Below are 21,338 nucleotides of genomic sequence, written 5' to 3' on the forward strand. Positions count from 1 at the left end.
CACCAAAAGAACAACAAACAAGCTCGTATAAGCAATTTGACAGTGTAAATGCCAGCATCTGAACTAAACAATATGCACAGAGAAAAATAGTTGAGTTGAATTTCAAATGCGTCAAAACCTTAGCAGCAACGGCATGTTAGAACATCCATGCAATTGTATGGCCTTGACTTCTCTTCAAGTTCGAGAGCTGTGGGCAGCCTTTCCATATCGTAAATGCTGCTTTGAGCACAACAGAATCTGTACAAGTTTCTGCATACACCTTTACTAAAAGGGAACAGTCCTTCAGGAATTCCTCTGCAAGTTCACGAGAGGAACTAGGTGAGAGAGCTCTAAAATCATCATTAGTGCGCCTTACATATTTGGGCAATTATGATTAGCTACTCCGAGCCTACTCTCTATGAAAAAAGGGCTTGTCAAAGAGAGTTTTCAGCAACTTATATGGACGCAAGCAAATAGTCGTCATTTCATGTTTTGTTGAACACTCACATGAAGAACATAAATTGGCTATCGTACATGTCCTTGAAAATTTTCTTCACATCAGATTGCACATTATCTTTACCAGAGAAACCTTATGCCAAGCATCTTTGTTTAGAATATAACTAGAGTAGAGCAGATTAAAAGAAAAAACAACATATTGATAAAGAGTAAAAGATAGGTGTTGCTCAGTGAACTGAATTGTAAACAAGCCTCTCTTAGCCAATTACTCCAACCATTGAATGGAGATTTAGTAAACATCCTAAAACACTGTAGCAGTGAACAACTTACCTGAGGTATGAGATGCGTCTACGTCTGACAAGTTCATAGGTGCTCTGATTCGTCAGCACAAGGTAGCTGTAGCGAAGGTGATGCAAGGATTAACAGGTATAAATCCACATAATATATGAAGAACATCTCAAACAAAAACGTTCAGGTCATTCAGCTGCTTATATGGAATGAGAATTAAAAACTTCCAGAACCAGTAAGACCAATAATAACAATAGAATACGATGGATCGAAATGTAGGTGAAGTCTATCCAGCTCATCATACAAGTCAGTTTCCTGAAGCATATGTCAACCAGGAGAAAGAATTTGCTATAATACAACAAAACAATAAGGGTCAGTAGGATTCTATTTATTAACACCTCAATGACAGGGATATATTTATGCATCCGAGTCATCAACCCAAATAACACGACAGCCAACAATCAAAATATGGACATGTGACCATTCATAGGAAAGAAACCGGAGACCATACTAAAGATAAAAAAGGAAGAAAGCGAAACTTGGATAAACAAATTCTTTTGAAAAGATGAATGATAGCAAACTCTGCACGTACCTATGAAAAAGCAGTAGTAGGAGAAGAAAGATGAATAAAATCACCAGAGAAATTAATAGTAGTATCATTATCAGATCCTTCCACCTGTCAACATAATCAACAAGGACCTCAGACACTAATGGATGACATATAATAATAAAAAAGACGAGTGACACCGGATCAAAGAACCACTGTCACAAACCAATTCACTCTCCTTCTGAGGGACTGGTAATAAGCAATAAAAAAAATGCTCCCATTACAGAGGTCCTGATATCAGCTATTTAACATGCCTAGTGCGGCAGGGCAAGCAAGGAAAGGATACCGAGCACTTTGAGCTTTTGAATCTCTAAATCTTTTGGAAACCAGGAACCTTGGTTTTAAGGAATAGGTGGTTACAGTTGCTACACTTTTTGTTTAAGGGAAAATATCTATCCTTGACGATATTTCTGTATTGCACCTCAAATTCTCCCTCTTACAGATGATTCTATGTAGAGTGGTGCTCCCTTGGTATTAATTCAATTAAGTAATTTCCCTTGCATTCCATATGAAGTAAAACATCTTTAAGAGATAAAACACATACCAAGCCCCAGATATGCTAGTCTTCAGGTATGCAATGTACAAGATGCCAGTCCACAAGCACAGTGCATTCTCTTCAAATATATACCACCTGGGATAATAAGGCACAACCGCTCAGTAGAAAAGATTTGTCATCAATGAAGAAAATTCTATTCTAAAAAACTTATTATTCACAATTTGAGGTGATGGTTCAGTTAGAGTGTTGATTGTACTTCATTGCGTTAGTGCTTTATGCGTTAATTTACAAAAAGAACAGTTTGTTACTTAGCATGCTTCAGAAAGTCTTTAAAGAACATAAAAATTGAAAGGCCAGTGTTAAGAATTTCAAAAAAAAAAAAAAACTCAAAAATTGAATGGCACACCATGTGGATGGAGATGAATTCTGCAGAGGGGGCACTACCCCTGTATCATTGCTCGGCTATCAGTTGTTTGATCCCGTAAATGATTTCGTTTTAATCATAATTCACAAGATATTAAGGAACCATTTTCAGATCCTCCCAGTGCCTCTGTGCATGTTCCATGATCGAAGTTCCATGACGAATTATGTGCTAGCTAAGGAAATGTCTATTTACAGGGCTAGCTACTGGGAGCAAGAGATGTAAGCTCACCAAAAACGACAGTGATTACCCTGGCCAATGCATGTTCCAAGCCAAACACAGTGGTGATCAAATTGAAGAACGCATTTATCACAATCATGACAATGCTTTGCTCTTGGAGGCTGCAATTTGGATTCGGTGAAGTTAAACCAAGGATAACTTATCTAAAGGACACCAAAATCTGGTGCCAAATTAGAAGAGATAAAGTTATCTAACAGTTAGAAGAAATAAAACTGTCACAGTTTTGAATCATAAGAACAAAAGATGATAGTGCTATCAAGGTAAAAAATGGATATAGGAGCAGGAAAGCTCAACAATATTATTAACACAATGTACTCCCTGAGCTTCTCCAACTACAGCTAGGTTGCTGTCCAGTGCAAATGCATGCAGACAGAGTCCCTCAATAATCTTATCTACAACATGCTGAGCTGAGCATTTGAACATGTGCTGATGATGTTTAAGTGCTGAATTTTGATTTCCGGTTTGCCCATAACATCATAGATAGCAGAGACCACTGGATCACTGCAGGGGTTGACCGACCAAATAGTAATCTAAAAGTAAGTGGTTGAATAATCAACTAAGCCAATTTACCTAAGTAAAGGATGTCCAGAGAAATACGAGTTTGCAATGATATGGGTTTCATATGTCCATACCAAAGGAGTAAACATCGCCCCTTTCTTGCCAGTAAGACAGCACCCCAATTAAGTGTCACAAAAAAGGGAAGTATTGTTCATGCTACTAACTTTTATAAGGAAAACAGGAGCTCCCGTTCTGTTGCAATTGTCAAAGAGCATTAATGGAAGCATGCCTAGATTATATACAGATATACAGTAAACTAAATCATAAAACCAAGAGACAGTTACCTGCTCAATATTACAGTACGAGCATGTCAAAGTTCTGCATAATCATGACAAAGTAGTTAGAAAGAAAAAAGTTTAGGGTGAAGGGAAAAGAGATCCTCTTTATAAAAGCTGATTTTAGAACAACTTAGAGGAATTCAACAGTAGTATACAAAATCGTAATACTGCAGGCCAAAGAAGAATGACTACACTGGAAGAACTCAACATGAAAAGTCACAGAATATTACTTCAGTGTGTACACATATCTTTGCCATAAATGACTCCCTACCTCATGGAAGTTCCAGTGGGATAAAATTCCATCACCATCTTTGACCAAGAACTACTTCCAAGAGAATTTCTTCCAGACTGACCATTATCCACAGTCCCAGTCAAGCGACCATATTTGCTTGAAGCAGGATGTCTTCACTTGAACATTGTAAAGATATCCAAGCAGCAAAATGAGTTGAAATAAATAATTATGAATTTTGTGTTTAATAACAAAATCTAGAAGAAGAATTAAGTCCTTACTTTGAAGCTGTTGGACTCCTCTTAAACAGTAAGTTTGCTTCATTGTAAGTTTGCATTGCATCAAGGACATATCTAAAAGCATAAAAGAAGAAAGTACATCAGGTATAAAGAACCTGGTAGATCATTTACTCCAAGTTGTTCGACACATAGATTTTCGGTTGTGACGTCTACCCTGGCGAAGAACCAGCTGTGAAGAAGTATTGGATTAATGCAGCAACAAAAAGCAGCAAATACAAGGCAGTGTACCTGACAAGTACGAAACAAAAATTAGCAAAGTGAAGTAACTGACTTTTTAAGTCAAGTTATTCACAGATTAATAAACATTTATAGACTCAGCACTCATTGTCAAGCAATATCCAATGAAATTTTAGGACGGTGAATGGGTAGACACCTTCCAAATATGACAAGTGAAAAAAAATGACCATCTTATTGCTCGAGCAGAATTGGTCACAGCAACTATGGTTATGAATTTTGAGCTTCATACGGGAATTTTCTCATCCAAAACAATTAGAAGTATTAGTGAAATCAACAATCATTTTTTTTAAGACATGAAACCCACCTTAAGTAGGTAAACCTTGAGTTCATGAAATACCCCATAATCTCATGGGCCATGTGTGCAAGCTAAACCCCGAGTGGATACCCTAAACATGAAATTATTTGCACTTGGCAGTATGGGGCCCAAAATGTTCTGTGCGCGTAATCCATGCATATAATCTATTCCTTAACTATTAAGCTAATTCCATGAGATTCTACTATCAATTTATAATTTCCGAATTTGGACTAAAAAACTATACCAACAAATCGAGGAATGTTTTCGTGGCTTTTGACTATGGTCTTTTCACTTGAGTCGTGATTTGAACTCTTGGTTTATCTGAGCATTTGAGAGACGTGTATCACGAAGCCTCTCAAATATTCACAACTTAAACCAAACTTAGTTCGTTAAGCGATTTAAACTTTTTGAAACATTAATATGAGTTGTCAGAAAAGCCCTCAATCCTCGAAAAACCTGAATCTTACTTCCCTTCAGTGACTCCCTAACAGGTAAAAGCGACCTTTTTCCAGACGAATTCGAACAGAATGCTATAGTGGCTAAATTGAATTTAAAGACGGTCCAAAGAAGTATCATCTGCAAAAAACAATCAGCATTTAATGCTCTAGTATTATTTCAGTGCCGAAATTAGAGCTCTAAAGTTCTACCCTTCCTCCCACAACAACAACAAATCTCGCGTTAACTAGGACGCTCGACGTCCACTAATCACACTGCAAAACCTCAATTGCAACCTTTATCCAACACGAAAGGTAAACAACACAGGAGAGGTAATCAACGTACCACGGTTCCCTTCTCGTCTTCTCGATCAAGCCTTCGTCAAACAAAAACAGAAAGCCCGCGTATACGAGATGCAGCGCCACCACAGACACCTTCAGCCCCAACGAAGATCTCCGAGCTGCAAAGTCACGCCATCAACAGGGTCGAACACGACGGCGGATCAAACCGGCCGCAAACGCCAAGCGCAGCGAAAGTTAAACCCCCCCCAACGGAACCCTCGCGGACGAACAAAAAAAGAAAAACTCCTCGCAAACAACAAGAAACGACGGCGGGGGAGATACAGAAGGAGGAGGAGGCTCACCGGGATCGTCGAGGCAGGGGAAGCAGCGGGAGCACCAGTCGAGCGCTCGATCGCGCAGCTCCCCGATGGGCGCGCATACTCCGCCGGTCGACATCCGAGAAAGGAGAGCCGGCGCGAACTCGCATCCGAGCGTCGATCAGGCCAGGCCGCGGTTGTCGCCGGAGCCGCGTCCCGTCCCTCCTCTTCCCCCTTCCGGGGTAAACGAAGCCCGCCCCTCCTCCTCCTCCTTCCCGGGAAGGAATCTCGCATGCGAGATCGAGCCGCGAGGATCGCGAGCTCGCGCGTGAGCAGGAACGGCGGCCGCTCGATGGAGAATCAATGGAGGGAAGAGAGTGTGAGGGGATGATGCGAGGGAGAAACTGAAACGAGGGAGCTGGAGGTGGAAGATGACAACTCGTGTCTGGTTTTTCTTCGCCATTTTCTTCTTTCTCATTTAATGCAGCGTTTTTTTTAGGTGTAGCGCTCCTTTTTTTTTTTTTTTTTCCCAAAAACGAACCTCCGATCGCATCAAAGTAGTCCGGATATTACGAGGAGGAACCGGAGCCTACATCAAGACGATAGATTAAAGAAGGGGTAACGGCATAAACGATTTTTGAACCTTGGCTTAATATGTAATTTGATTCATAAATTTTTAATTTGTTTAATGTAGTCCCTGAACTTTAGCTTAATATTTAATATGGTCCCGAACTTTTAATTTGTCCAATGTAATCACTGAACTTTTGGTATATATTCAATTTAGTCCTTGAACTATATAAAAATGTACAATATAATCCATGAACTTAAATTAATTAAAGGACTATATTGAACATTTTTATAAAGTTATTATAAAGTTCAAGAACTATATTGAACATGTATCAAAAATTCAGGGACCACATTGAACAAATTGAAAGTTCAGGGGCTACATTAAATATTGGATAAAAGTTCAGGGATTATGTTGAACAAATTAAAAGTTCATGGATCAAATTGCACATTGAGTCAAATTTCAGGGACTATTTGTGTCATTTTCCCATTGAAGAACAACTCCATCTAAATGGGAGATTATTAAAAAGAAGAGAACATACTAGTTCTATCGGTCTACTTTAAACTCCATTCTAAGTTGTTGCTAAGTAGGAAATGAGAGTTCGAGACGAAAAGGTGAATACACCAAGGGCAAAAGACTTTTCACGCCTTATAATCACTTTTAAAGACAGCTTTATGGATGCCGAGAGACTGAGCGGCTTTGCATATGAGAAGAAGAGCTGCAACTTCCATTTTCACCGGCGAGTTCCTTCTTCCTTATCTTGTCCACTTTTGGACAACCGAGCCTCTATTCGATTGTGCAATAATACATTTCGCCCCTCTATTATCCTTACACGCACCATCTGCATTAAAATGAGGAGTGGCACTCTTAGCTCTATATATTTAAGGGCTCGCCTATTAATTCTTTTTTGTTGACCAAAAATTATTTAGATATAAATATGGAAAAAAATGTGTCATTAATTATTTTACAATTTTTTGTGAAAATTCAAAGTGAGTGTCTTGGAATCGACTTTTACTTTTTAAATTGTTTAAAATTTCCAAATTTTGACTTTAATTTACCGTGAAACACTCGAAAAACTTTTATCCAGGAAAACAAAAATAGTTGCGTAAAATATGGCTATCGTTTCTACAAAAGCAAATATAGGGGTCTCTTTCAATATCGAGTTTTAACCAAAGATTTTTATCGGCATATAGGCTTACTAATTAAAAAAAAAGTCATAAGTCAATGTTGGTTCGAAAAGGAAAAACTCATTAGTTAAAGAATCGCGATAATTATCAATTACAAATATGAATCTTTGGTATTTTGAATTAAACTGTAATCTGTAATATTTTAAATTTGAAGTTAAGTCTCACATTTACTATTATTTCAATCTGTTTGCGAAAAATTACCTTTTCTTAATTTTACTCAAAAACTATGTGTTTAAGCAGCAATTACCATATTAGGGATATTATTTCACATCATACAAATACCTTTTTCGGAATCACAAATAGTTTTACCGAGTCTAAACATCGCACTGCATCCCATCAACTACGTTCACGTGCGGACTAACTTTTACTTTTATTTTTATTTTTCCTTTAATATATATTTTATTACCCACATATTTCGTTTTTTAAATTAGAAACACCTGAAAGTATCATACGTCGACATGTATACGTATAGTTGAAGTACTTTTGATTTAAGCAATCTTAAACAAACAAACTCAATAATTCTCTAATAGTGATAATTTAAATTAATGATGGTTTTAAATCACATATATATATTTTTTTATCTAATCAATATTTTGGAATATTTATTGTTAAAGAAAGAAGAAAGAGGCGATGAATGCAGGATGGGACCCACGGGTATATGCCACAAATTTGGTCTCATATCGGGGTAAATAGTGAAAATAAATACAAGCCATTTGTTTATGTACCGGACCAGCTGCGATCTGGCCATGAAAAACAAACTTCTGAATCTCCCATGCTCACAACCTTTTGGTCTGGTTGAAGAACTAGATGTATAGATGTTCTCGAAATTTCAGCACAATCTGATAAGGAACGACTACATAATTGCCAGCTTCTGCAAAATTAGAGGAGATACTTTCGTCACTCACGGATAAAATCGTCTCAAAAGTTATAAATCTATTATCCGACGATCAATTCAGTTCCAAATTTTTCAATTGTGCCAATCTAGTCATAAAACTTTTAACGATTTGTTAATATAATCCTTTAGCAATTCCGGCCAAAATTACTCGGAATGACTACATTGGCAAATTATCAAAAGATTTAAGACTAAATTGGTACGATTGAAGGGTTTAGGACTAAATCGGTCTCCATTTTAAGACAACATATCTAGGACAATGGTTCTTTAACTCTTGGATAGGAGAGGTTCAGAATTGAAAACATTTGTGGAGCCCGGGACATTGTGGTGGAAAATACTTAGAACAATTCAAAGGAACAATTACCTCGGTGGTGAACAAACTTCTTTTAAGAAAGGTTAGAAAGTGACAACAGGATTGTCTTTCCTCTGTGATTCCCTGAAAGCGAAGTTGTGTTTTGGATGAAATGAATTGGTTCATAGATTTCATCCCAACATCTTTTGTTAGCACTTAGGAATGCAATAGTTTTCTTTTGGGTCGGAAGGAAAATTTTCATTTCATATGAATGAGAGGTCCATAATTTCAAGATAAAAATAAAAATCCCATAAAGCAAGTAAATTTGAAAAATGAATCAACTTGGTACAACCTGCAGAGACTCGCTAATTGCATAGAGACGGATCTATCATAGCATTAAAGCACAATTGGCAATCGATCACCGAATTTCGCATCATCATCAATGACAAATACATGCCAAGAAATCCCTCTTTAGTGGCTATGGCTTTGCCAAAAGGCAATGCGCGCCTAAGTTTGGCGTCCCTAGCGTCATTGTTGTATAAATACCATAACAACATCAAAAGGTTGAAAGAGCACAAAAAACGCCTCGTAAAAGGATAGAAGAGTACTAAAATCTAGATCTAGCTCTAGAACGAGAGAGAAGAGATACAAAAAGAGAAACCGGTTGATCACAAAATCACTTTTGAATAAACCGATTGCTGAAGGCAGCAACAAAGGAGCCCGGAGACTTGTGGAGTGCTCGACTATCTAGAGCAAGCACCTAGAGCTAGAGCGAGTGAGCAAACCCGGAGCGAGCAGATTCTCCCGAGGCACTCGTGCTTCGATCTTTAAAGCTCACTTACGTAGAGGATTTCGATCACATTGTTAACACAATGATATTTAACTATAATCCTTGATTCTAGCTAATTACAATCATAAATATATTTTACAGCTCATTCTCACACACATCGTCCATGAAATCAACGAAGAAGTCTAGAAGATAGACAAATAGAGAGACAGAGGGGGAGTGGGAGAGGGGAGGGAGGGAGGGAGACTCTCCCTCGGGGGAGTAGCTTCAAAGAAAAAACGTTGGGTGGCTACGGCTTCGAGAGGAAACCCTAAAGGAGGCTCTTAGGAATGCAATAGTTGGCCACGTGTCAATTGCCAGGTTTTGGAAGCATATTTGCCGGAGCTGAGAGCTGAGCTTGCCAATCTGGGAACCGGATTCAATACAGGGATACAGTCTCACTCTACTTATAAGCTTAAGATTTTGACGACCTTCTAATCAATAGTCACATTTCGAAGTGCATCTTCATTCAATACCATGTTAAAATGCCAAATCCAAAACCTTAACTAATTAATTAGATGGAGATCGCATGAATAAGATTGTACTTATTTGCACCGGTGGTCAAGTAACGTGGGATGATATTTTAACACTAGTTCTCACATACAAACCAGACCGGAACAAAAGTGGAAGCCTGAATCTGTTCCTACGTTAGGATATTGAATCTGAGTAATTATAATTTTGGATTAGACTTTTCGATATAGATATTCGGTCAACACCAATTTAAGCACAAGGGTCTTTACTTCTATATGGGGTCTCAAGAAAATGCGCAAATACAATAATTCAAAACCTAGATCTTAAGCGAGGAAGACACATACACTCTTTATCACATGAGCAACCCTTATGATAGTGTCGGATTCGGTATTGTTGCCGAAAAAACTCAACTTGGAGAGAACTGTCTGCTGGGACGGTTAGGTCCTGAGTACCAAAAGGTAATGTCTGAACAACCGAAGCATCTGGCAATGACTAGGTATAGCAGATTAGAAGAAGCATGAACATAGAAAAACTGATTCAAGTAGTTCTCCTTTTTGTCACACAAACAAATTCGTAGTCTTGTCTTCTCAGCATTATGCCCTAACAATTTATTCCCATTGATCTTGCAAAATTTGCTTGCTATGACAGTATTCGGCATAAATCACCTCCTTTCTCTTTCGACTATACTCTCTCTCCAGCCGTCTGGTATAAAATCTATTAGAATAATCCGCCCAGATGTAGATCAGATTTTGGTTTCTCTGCCTAGAACCAGTTGGATCTTGGGATAATGACTCCTTAGTTCAAGTCACATCATAATTTGGCGAAGTTGCTGCTTCTTGAATTGCTTCCAACTTCAGCCTGCTTCATTTATAAGTTTGCGTGGCCTCCATGGTGCAAAGCAAGACTGGCCAAAACCCAACTCGAGAAAATCTTTCTGAAGCCTATATTTTCTCCAAGAAAAGAAAAGGACAGCATTTGCCATGGCAAAGAAGCCCTTAACTTCTATGTTTCTCGTTACAGCAATGACTATGGTGATCTTGCTTCGTATTAAAGCGGACAAGCTCCCGATTTTCTTATTCGGCGACTCGACGATGGATGTCGGGACTAATAACTTCTTGCCGGGGTGTAAAGCAAGGGCCGACATTAGTTTCTATGGGATCGGTTCTCGCGGCTCGCGGCCGACGGGGAGGTTCAGTAATGGCTATAACACTGCTGATGCACTTGGTAATTTTCTTTAGAGAACAACGTTTAAGCACAATCATTGTTGGATTCATTCCACTCGATCAAGTGAATATTGTATATCAAGAAACATTGAGTTCATTACTTTTGATGTCTGTTGGTGATTGTCATTGTAATGATAACTATTAATTTATATTTTGGGGGTTCTTTTTTGGTGTATGTAGCGAGGTTAATGGGTCACAAGAGAAGTCCAAGACCATTTTTGTCACTCATCACCCAGATGAGCAACTTCAAGAGGAATGTACTCACTGGTGTGAACTTTGCTTCTGGAGGGTCAGGAATCATGGACACTACGGGGAAGAAATTTGTAAGCTCTCACATTGATTCCGAGATATATCGCATATCGCGACTGCTTAACCTCTAAGCACTTTGCGCCCTCTTATTAATAAACAGGGGCGAGTGATACCGTTCGGGGAACAGGTGGAGCAGTATGCGACGGTTCGAAACAACATTACGGAACTGATGGGGACATCTCGAGGGAAGACTATGCTCTCGAATTCCCTCTTTGTCATCAGCGTCGGAAGCAACGACATCTTCGATTACTTCGAGTCCAGTCAATCTCGGAGCCCCGAGTTCCTCGTGAATCTTGGTAACCAATATGAAGCTCACCTGAAGGTGTGTATCTTAACCTCTTTCACACATTCAGGGGGCAACTGGCCAGTCCTTGCCTTAACAAGAAGGGAGATTCATAGGGCTCTTACCACTTATTACCTGACTAGCAACGTTTGGCATAAAAGACAGAACTAAGCACTAACTATTATCACGTTATGCCTGTATCCTTCAACTCAAAGAATTTCTTATTCGACTCTTTCATATATATAAACTCTTTTAATATACCCAAAAAAAAAATCTTTTAATATGAAAAAATTATTAGGCGAATGTGGATCGAGTGCATATATTCTAGGAGGCAAAAGGACACTATAAGTGCCATAACTTGTGTACGGCGCTCACTTTGGTGCCATAACTTTTTTTCGGATCACTTTGGTGCCAAGTCGGAGGGAAAACGATCACTTAAGTGTCATAACTTTTTTTTGGATCACTTTAGTGCTAAAATTTTTGAAAAACGATCACTTAAGTGCTAAAATTTTTGAAAAACGAACATTTAAGTGCTAAAATTTTTGAAAAACGATCACTTAAGTGCCAATCTCCGGCGAGACTCCGGCGAGCCACGTCAGCTTCAGAAATTAATAAAAAAATGCCACGTCAGATTTCCGGCGAAAAATTGTGTACGGCACCGGAGTTGGCACTTAAGTGATTGTTTTTCAAAAATTTTAGCACTAAAATGATCCAAAAAAAAGTTATGGCACTAAAGTGAGCGTCGTACACAAGTTATGGCACTTATAGTGTTCTTTTGCCTATTCTAGGAGTGTACAAAACGGACTGCCCAAACCGGAAATCGCCGGTTTGGTGCGATTTCCGGGAGTGTCGATCTGGTTCCTGCTTCTTAAAAGTAGAACTGGTGTCCGAGCAGCCTGACTCCCGATTCCAATGGGGAATTGGACCGAACAGGACCAACCGGACCGGACTGACTACATATACTATTTTTTATTATTTCTTCAAAAAAATTAGAAAAATGCAAACTAAACCCCAAGTGAACTTCATTGACATAATTCACTGAAAACATTAGTAAAATGTGAATTAAACCCTAAGTGAATTTCATTGACATAATTTCATTGATAAAAATTAGTAAAATGTGAAATAACCCTTAGTGACCGGTTCCATTAGATCGGTCTGGTCCGGTCTCCGGTTCCCAATTTTGGGAACCGGGAACTGATCACTCCCAACCGTTAAATCCGGGGGGTCGGTTAGAACCATATATCGAGCGGGTGGACCTTATATCATGTCAAATGGTTTGGCTGCATTTTAGCAGATGCACTTGGTGCGCGTCATAATACAATTTACTATATGTTCACCATGTTTCGCAGAATCTGGCAAGACTTGGAGCGAGGCGGTTCGGCATCATCAGCATCCCGCCGATCGGGTGCGTCCCGATCCAAAGGCTGCGGGGCAACGGCAGCGGCGGTTGCATGCAGGACATCAACGACTACGCTGAGGCGTTCTTGGCCGTAGTTAAAGGAGTCCTACCGAAGCTGAAGTCCGAGCATCAAGGAGTGCAATTCTCTCTCGGGAATGCTTATTTGGCGACCATGAGTATCATCAACATTACGTTCCGTAAGTGATCTTCATGATATGACTACGACTACGTATTGCGTTTCTCTTCAAATTATGTTTTAAGGTAATAGCAAATTTTTCGGCATTGTTGGGTTTAAAAAGCTTCATGTTACAAAGGTTTAGCTCTTGGAAATAAGAAAAAACTCACCCCTCTTTCATTATAAAATTGCACGACGTACCTACATGTTAGGACGGCGGGTCACACTTGACTCCGTTCAAAGGGCCTAAACATGGGCTTGGCGATTAGCTAGCTTACCTAGGCATGGCCCGATATAATGTTTAGACTAGTTTGAGAAGGGCATTTGCGCCCCGGCCAACCCCGACCTATACCATAAGTTTGTATAAAAAAAGTTATGGATAAGCGCAATGGAAGTCATAAAACTTGTTACAAAAATGTAATTGAGTTCAGAAACTTTCAAAAAGAGCAATCAAGTCATAAAACTTGTTGCGAAAGTGCAGTAAGGTCTTAAATTTTGAAAAAAAATGCAATTACGTCCTAAAACTTGTCACGAAAGCGCAATTGAGTCTAATTTGACCAATTTGATAAGTTTTAGGACTTAGTTGCATTTTTGTGACGAGTTTTAGAACTTCCAATACACTTATCCCAAAAAGTTATACAATGGACGGGTTTAGCTGAAAATCTAGGCACAACTTCAAGGCCCGGCCTAGACCTGCCCAGCGATCACCACGATGCCCAACACCCCGGCCTTTCATAGATTTATCAGCAAAAATGGACCATCAATTTCTTCTGGTTCACTATCCCGACGGAGATTATTTATCAATTAACGAGACATAGTATCTTCATTAAGATTTCTTCTGCTTCTTTTCTTTTGTTTTTTTTTCCTGGGATCAGATTATAACAAGAAGAATGTTGTCTTTATCATCCTCTCATCAAATCTTTCACTATCGATTTACTTTCGCAGCCTTCAAAGAGGTGCAAAAGGCTTGCTGTGGCAACGGGACACTGAACACAGAATCGGCATGCTCCCCGACGGCCCGAGTGTGCCGGAACCGGGAGGACTACTTGTTCTGGGACCAGTTCCATCCAACTCAGGCTGCTGCCAAGCTGGCCGCAGCGGCTCTCTTCGCCGGTTCGCCCCCTCTCGTGGCCCCCCTCAATTTCAGCTCCGTCGCTCGGATTTATGTCTAATTAAAATGAATCATGACATTTCTGCCAATGTATCATCCAAGTGGAGTCCTGTCTGTATTAAGATGGGGCAGCAACTTTCCATCTGATTAACAAAGTTTCGAGTTTTATAGTTCACGTTGCTTTCACGAATGATTCTGGACCATGAACAGTGGCCTTGAGTGCATGTTATCAAGATCCTAATCATCTGTGCAGATCGGAACACATCTCGCCGGAATGATCCTGTTAAGTTCAGGCTCTTGATTTGGTTCGAGCCACAAAATCCTAAAAAATTACTGACCATACTAACTTGAAATCTTTCGGATCCCGATCCATGGTGGCTCCAAAGACCGAAAGCTATCCATGCAGTTGATCGGGTGCGCCTTTTGCGACCAATCCGTGTATCAGACCCGGCTTAGGTGGGACTTATGACCAGGCAATGCCCTAGTAAGAAAGACTAGGATTTGAGGCCCTTACGATAGCTCGGAGATGTTTGACATGCATGAAAGTTGGTTCGGATACATCCCGACCGCTTCATAAAAGATAAACTACGTTACTGTTCTACGGGGGACGCATTATATTAAGTTCAACTTAGACTACAGTTTGCCGATTCCAATAATTCCCGCCATTTTGATCCACCTTTTCTAAAATGGTTTATAAAAGTTAAACCTATCTTTAATCAACATCTCGATGTCATCAAGATTACACAGATGCGTAAGAGAATAATTTACCCATGATCAATTAGCTGCATTTCCTTCCTTTTCTGCCACAGCGTACCCTATGGGAAATAACTAAGTCTATCCATCAATCTAGGGTTTTCCACCAAAATCTATTTTAAGGAAAGATCATGGTCTTTTCCTTTTGGATTTTTCCACGTAGATATATACTCAAATCCTATGAATTTTACTAGGATGCCTTGTCCTTTTTGTATCTTCCACGAGCATAATAACTTATCGGGTTTGATTAGAGCATGGAATTTGCAATAGTTGTGCTTAACATATGTTAAAATATGTCTCGAGTTTGAACCTAAAGCGAAAATCTAAATATTTCAAATTGAATATTTTGCGGACGACTGAAATCGAGCAAAAGGAAATATTGGAAATTTGCTTTCCTAATATGCAAGAGTTGGCAGCAAACAAAAGAAAAGGAAAATAGAAAGAATAAAATATTCTTTCCTAATTCCTGTAGGAGTCACGGTCAACAAAGGAAATTCCAAGCCATGTTTGGTTGACCGAATCATCCAGATTTCCAACTCCAATCCTAAGTCGGCCACATCCTCTTCCTGACTACACATATAAAAGCGGATTGTGGGTTTCGGAGCGCAGTCATTGATGAAGAGCGGCGTGGTTCCCTTGAAGTCCATGTCCAGAACGAAGAATTGATTCTTGAAGCGTCGTGTTCAATCGAGCGCTTGGTGTGGGTTTTCTTCGTGGAATTACACCAAGAGTTCAAGTATTTATAGCGATTAAATCTTGTGGTAAGATTTGTGTACAATTACTTGGCGAGATTGAGAGATTATTTCGTGAAGAATTGTGGGCTAAACACTACGTGAGTTATTGGGTGTAATTGGAGCTTGGGAAACACTTAGGGTGTTTGAGTGACTCGAGTGTGGTTGTATCGCTTGATTTATAGTGAAATTTCGTGCTGCTCTCCCCATGGACGTAGGTCACTACGACCAAACCACGTAAATCTGGTGTCCGATTTATTTTCTTATTTTGTCAATTTTATTGTTCGATCGCTTGGCTTCCGTAACAATTGGTATCAGAGCTAGACTTGGTTGAGTTGAAGCGAATCGATGGCGACAGAAGAAGGAAAAGTGAGAATCGACAAATTGGATGGGAAAGATTTTGGTTTCTGAAAGATGCAGATTGAGGATAATCTATATCAGATGAAACGACACTTGCCCTTGTCTGGGGAGAAGCCAGAGACGATGAAGCAAGCTGATTGGGAATTGCTGGATAGACGAGCTTTGGGTGTTATTCGGTTGACGTTGGCTCGTAATGTCGCGTTTAACATCGTGAATGAGAAGACCACTGCGGGTTTGATGAAAGCCCTGTAAGACATGTACGAGAAGCCCTCAGCGATCAACAAAGTTTATTTGATGCGACGTCTGTTTAATTTGAAGATGAGCGAAGGTGCGTCAGTTGCTGATCATATTAATGAATTCAATGTGATCGTTAGTCAATTGAGTTCAGTTGAGATTAACTTTGAAGATGAGGTACGTGCTTTGATTCTATTATCCTCATTGCCTGATAGTTGGAATACTACTGTTACTGCTGTTAGTAATTCCTCTGGGTCAACAAGTTTGACGTTTGATGGTGTTCTAGATTTAATTCTGAGTAAGGACATCCGTAGAAGAGAATCTGGCGAACATGTATCAGCTGCTTTAGTAGGTGAAAGAAGAGGAAGAACTAGTACACGTGTTAGCAAGAGTAGTATGAACTCGAATAGACGAAATCAGTCTAGGGCTGGTGATGTCGTCTGTTGGAGCCGTGGCAAGAGGAGGCATATTAGAAGGGATTGCCTCAAGCTGAAAAACGATAAGGGTAAGGGAATTAGAGTTGATCATGCGGATGATGTTGCAGCTATAGCATACAGTAATTCGGCTAATGCTGATTAGTCTTGTCTGTCACTGATGATTCGTCGTTTGGCGGATGGATTATGGATTCCGGTTATTCTTTTCACGCTACACCAAATAGGAACTGGTTTACTACATATCAGTGCACGGATAGTAGTAAAGTGCAGTTGGGGAACAACACTGAATGCGATGTTATAGGTGTTGGTGACGTTAGAATCAGAATGCATGATGGTATTGTGTGGACATTGACTGGAGCGAGGCATGTTCCAGAGTTGAAGAAAAATCTGATTTCCTTGAGTGCCCTGGATTCAGTTGGGTGTCGGCATTCTTCAGAATGTGGACTTCTGAAAGTTGTTCGAAGTGCCTTGGTGATAATGAAAGGAATCAAGCATAATAGCCTGTATGAGCTTCAAGGTGAGACAGTGACGGAATTCGCTGCGGAGACGTTGGATGCATCCGTTCGAGAATCTGAATTGTGGCATATGCGTTTGGGGCACATTAGCGAGAGAAGCCTGAAGGTTCTAAGTGAAAGGAATTTGCTATGTGGCTATGTTGCTGACGAATTGAATGTATGCAGGTGTTGTGATTTAGATCAACAGCGGAAAGTGCAATTCAGTGCGATTGTCAGAGAAACCACGGAAATTGCAAAATTGATTCACTTGGATGTTCGCAGGTTGTCGCGGTTTCCTTCAAGAAAGAGTGCAAAATTTATGCTTACAGTTGTTGATGACTACTCGAGGAAGATTTGGGTGTTTGTGCTTAGGCACAAGTTTGATGCTATTGTCAGGATCAAATAGTTGAGAGGTTTGATAAAAAAGGAGACTGGTAAGAAGATTAAGCATGTGCGGACTGACAATAGTATGGAGTTTTGCTCGAAGCTGTTAAACGAATTCTGCATGAAGGAAGGCATAGTGAAACACCGCACTAATGCCAATGAACCACAACAGGTTGCAGAGTTGATGAGCAAAACATTACTAGAGACGGCCCATAAAATGATCTCTAGTGCTGGTATGGCTAGGAGATTCCTGGCGGATGCGCTTAGTACGGCAAGCTACCTGAAGAATAGATCCCCATCGACTGCGATTGGATGTCGGACTCCCGAAAAAGGGCAAAAGTACACTAGAAGTGCCATAACTTGTGTACGGCGATCACTTTGGTGCCATAACTTTTTTTCGGATCACTTTGGTGCCAAGTCGGAGGAAAATCGATCACTTTAGTGACTCCGGCCAAAATTCCGGCAAAAAAGCTGACCTGACATTTATACTAAAAAAATGGTCTGACTTGTACACGGTGAAAATTCGGTGGCTTTTTTTCGAATTTTTTAATTAAAAAAAAAAAAGTTGCAGCAGCGGCGATGGAGCCCTCGCCGCTGCTACCGCCAACCCACCACCGCCGGGAAGGGCTGGCGGTGGTGGGCGCAGTGGTCGGCGAGGGTCGCTAGCCCTTGGCCGGGGACCGGCGACCCTCGCCGAGCCCAGGGAGGACCGGATCCGGCGACCCTCGCCGAGCCCAGCGAGGGCCGGATCCGGCGAGGCTAGACCTCGCCGTCGCGACCCGCGACGGCGAGGTCTTGCCTCGCCGGACAGGCGAGCCAAACCTCGCCGTCGCGACCCGGCGACGGCGAGGTCCGGCCTCGCCTTTTGCGGGCGAGGCGAGACCTCGCCATCGCCTCGGGTCGCGACGGCGAGGCACGGCCTCGCCTTCACCGGGCGAGGCGAGACCTCGCCGTCGCCCGGGTCGCGACGGCGCAGGCGTGGCCTCACCTTCGCTGGGCGAGGCAAGACCTTGCCGTCGCCTGGATCGCGACGGCGAGGTCTCGCCTCTCCCAGCGTCCGGCGAGGCGAGACCTCGCCGTCGCGACTCAGGCGACGGCGTGGTTTGGCCTCGCCTTTGCTGGGTGAGGCGAGACCTCGCCGTCACCTAGGTCGCGACGGCGAGGTCTCGCCTCGCCGGATCCGGCCCTCGCTGGGCTTGGTGAGGGTCGCTGGGCCTCGGCCAGGGGCCAGCGACCCTCGCCGACCACTGCGCCCAGCACCGCCGGCCCTTCCCGGCGGTGGTAGGTTGGCAGTAGCAGCGGCAAGGGCTCCCTCAACGCTGCTGCAGGTTTTTTTTTTTTTAATTTAATATAATTTTTTTTAAAAAAGTACACGTCAGTGGGCTAAACGGCGTCGTTTTTGGTTTTTAATGCTGACTGGACCTCTCTGGCGAGCCGTGGACCTCTCCGGCGAGCCGTGTCAACGCCACATCGGATTTCCGGCGAACCGCGTCAGCATTGGCACTAAAGTGATCGATTTTCAAAAAAGTTGGCACCAAAGTGATCCGAAAAAAAGTTATGGCACCAAAGTGATCGCCGTACACAAGTTATGGCATTTTCTAGTGTACTTTTGCCCCCGAAAAAGTGTGGTCAGGTAACGTTGCTGATTATTCTGTTCTTAGAATATTTGGTTGCCCATGTTATGTTCGAGTTAGTGATGGTAAGCTCGATGGAAGGGCAATGAAGTGCATGTTCCTAGGTTATGCACAAGGTGAGCGGGGCTATAAGTTGTGGTGCCCGGAATTAAATTCACCTATTATCTGTAGAGAAGTTACATTTGACGAGTCTCCAGTATTTCTGGCTAGGAGTGTTTATAGTAGTGTTTATACAGATTTGAACGGTGTTCAGCTTGAGGTTGAGTTGCAACCAGAAACTCTTGAGGTAACGAGTACTAGCGAAGTAATCGACACGGATGGTGCCTGTAGCGAGGTGGAGCCTATAGAATCAACAGTTGCTATAACTGCTGAACTTGACAAAATGCATATTCGGTCTCCTCGTAGATACGGATACAACGATGGTTTTGCTTTATCTGCGGTTAAGGAGATTGTATCGAAAAATCCTTGTGGAGCAGTTAAAGGTGCATGTGGAGTTGGTGTTCTGATGAGGTCCACGGCTATGGCGAAGTTCAAGCGATGCTTGGACTTGGAAGACGTCTGTGGCGATTGAGCACATTGGGGCTGTAGGAGAGTAGTAGCGAAATTCGGATTCTATCAAAGCGATTGTGATTTGGCTCAAACGTCGAGCCAATGTGGAGATTGTTAAAATATGTCTCGAGTTTGAGCATAAAGCGAAAATCTAAATATTTCAAATTGGATATTTCGCGGACGTCCGAAATCGAGCAAAAGGAAATATTGGAAATTTGCTTTCCTAATATGCAAGAGTTGGCAGCAAACAAAAGAAAAGGAAAATAGAAAGAATAAAATATTCTTTCCTAATTCCTGTAGGAGTCACGGTCAACAAAGGAAATTCCAAGCCATGCTTGGTTGACCGAATCATCCAGATTTCCAAATCCAATTCTGAGTCGGCCACATCCTCTTCCTGACTATACATATAAAAGCGGATTGTGGGTTTCGGAGCGCAGTCATTGATGAAGAAAGGCGTGGTTCTCTTGAAGTCCATGTCCAGAACGAAGAATTGATTCTTGAAGCGTCGTGTTCAATCGAGCGCTTGGTGTGGGTTTTCTTCGTGGAATTACACCAAGAGTTCAAGTATTTATAGCGATTAAATCTTGTGGTAAGATTTGTGTACAATTACTTGGCGAGATTGAGAGATTATTTCGTGAAAAATTGTGGGCTAAACACTGCGTGAGTTATTGGGTATAATTAGAGCTTGGAAAATACTTAGAGTGTTTGAGTGACTCGAGTGTGGTTGTAATCTCCGTTGTATCGCTTGATTTATAGTGGAATTTCGTGCTGCTCTCCCCGTGGACGTAGGTTACTATGACCGAACCACGTAAATCTGGTGTCCGATTTATTTTCTTGTTCTGTCAATTTTATTGTTCGATCGCTTGGTTTCCGCAACAATATAAGTTACACGACTAATCTCCATGGCTAATGACCTTCGATCCGTAGATTTCATTAATTAGTGGTATCACAAAGCGCATTGAATCTTACGGCCAGTTGTCAGCTCTTGGTTATACCAATTACAATGAAATTTCATGACTGTGTACTAAGTATTATGTAGAAATTAAATAGGGAGGCGTGTATAATCTCAAAATTGAAATATGTAGCACCCAATTGTACTTGATTTCTCAGTCCACGTGGCATACGAAAATTAGCTGGTCCTAGACAAGACAACGTTGAATTTTTACGTACAAAGCGAATGTGGAAAGTTTCTCCTTGGCATGGGCCTATCTTCCCTGCATTTACACGTTGGTTCATTACACACGGCACGTAGACATTGGTTAGAAAAACTAGGGTTTCTCCGAAATAATCGTCAATTTTACAAAGTCGGATTTGAACTTTATCTGCTTGTTCACTTCCTAAACACCCCCTTTCTTATGTTGAAGATGCAGTGCAGATTGACGAGCCAAACCAACACTTCGATCTTTCAAGAGTCCTAAGAAACTCAAGACAATCAATGGCTGGAATGTCCTCTTCTTCATCATCTTCTCACAATAGGTACTTGCTTCTCCTCTCGGTCGTCGGCGCGCTGTTGGTCTCGGCTAGGGCGGACGACGTGCATACCGTTTTTATATTCGGAGATTCGACGGTCGACGTAGGGACTAACGATTACATACCTTCCTGGGCGAAAGCCAACT

At 41.3% G+C, this 21,338-nt stretch overlaps 2 protein-coding genes across 2 annotated transcripts; one reads left to right on the plus strand and one right to left on the minus strand.

Annotated features, from left to right (window-relative positions):
* Positions 1–8: 8 nt before the first annotated feature.
* On the minus strand, positions 9–5,855 carry LOC115685311 (protein S-acyltransferase 10-like). The gene is made up of 11 exons (XM_030610354.2): positions 5,462–5,855; positions 5,164–5,278; positions 4,005–4,079; positions 3,834–3,905; positions 3,595–3,726; positions 3,330–3,363; positions 2,479–2,588; positions 1,875–1,961; positions 1,316–1,399; positions 766–831; positions 9–294 (listed from the first exon to the last, which is right to left on the minus strand). Exons 1-11 carry the CDS (start codon positions 5,553–5,555, stop codon positions 120–122), a joined length of 1,044 nt encoding a protein of 347 aa, XP_030466214.2. The 5' UTR covers positions 5,556–5,855; the 3' UTR covers positions 9–119.
* A 4,816-nt stretch (positions 5,856–10,671) lies between these two features.
* Positions 10,672–14,210, plus strand: LOC115685897 (GDSL esterase/lipase At5g55050-like). Its single transcript, XM_030611038.2, has 5 exons — positions 10,672–10,873; positions 11,053–11,195; positions 11,282–11,503; positions 12,814–13,060; positions 13,984–14,210. Exons 1-5 carry the CDS (start codon positions 10,672–10,674, stop codon positions 14,208–14,210), a joined length of 1,041 nt encoding a protein of 346 aa, XP_030466898.2.
* Positions 14,211–21,338: the final 7,128 nt, after the last annotated feature.

The sequence above is a fragment of the Syzygium oleosum genome, unplaced genomic scaffold, assembly GCF_021117445.2.
Source record: "Syzygium oleosum isolate NSW1041296 unplaced genomic scaffold, Sole_v2.1 Sole_v2.08, whole genome shotgun sequence".
NCBI classification, from domain to species: Eukaryota; Viridiplantae; Streptophyta; class Magnoliopsida; order Myrtales; family Myrtaceae; genus Syzygium; species Syzygium oleosum.

Excerpts from the sequence above, each read along its gene's own strand:
- LOC115685897 (XM_030611038.2), top strand. The coding sequence starts at position 10,672 with ATGACTATGGTGATCTTGCTTCGTATTAAAGCGGACAAGCTCCCGATT. Across the intron at positions 11,196-11,281 it reads ACACTACGGGGAAGAAATTT|GGGCGAGTGATACCGTTCGG; the intron begins GTAAGCTCTCAC and ends ATTAATAAACAG. Across the intron at positions 13,061-13,983 it reads TATCATCAACATTACGTTCC|CCTTCAAAGAGGTGCAAAAG; the intron begins GTAAGTGATCTT and ends TTACTTTCGCAG.
- LOC115685311 (XM_030610354.2), bottom strand. The coding sequence starts at position 5,555 with ATGTCGACCGGCGGAGTATGCGCGCCCATCGGGGAGCTGCGCGATCGA. Across the intron at positions 3,906-4,004 it reads ACAGCTGGTTCTTCGCCAGG|ATATGTCCTTGATGCAATGC; the intron begins GTAGACGTCACA and ends TTATGCTTTTAG. Across the intron at positions 832-1,315 it reads CTACTACTGCTTTTTCATAG|CTACCTTGTGCTGACGAATC; the intron begins GTACGTGCAGAG and ends CCTTCGCTACAG.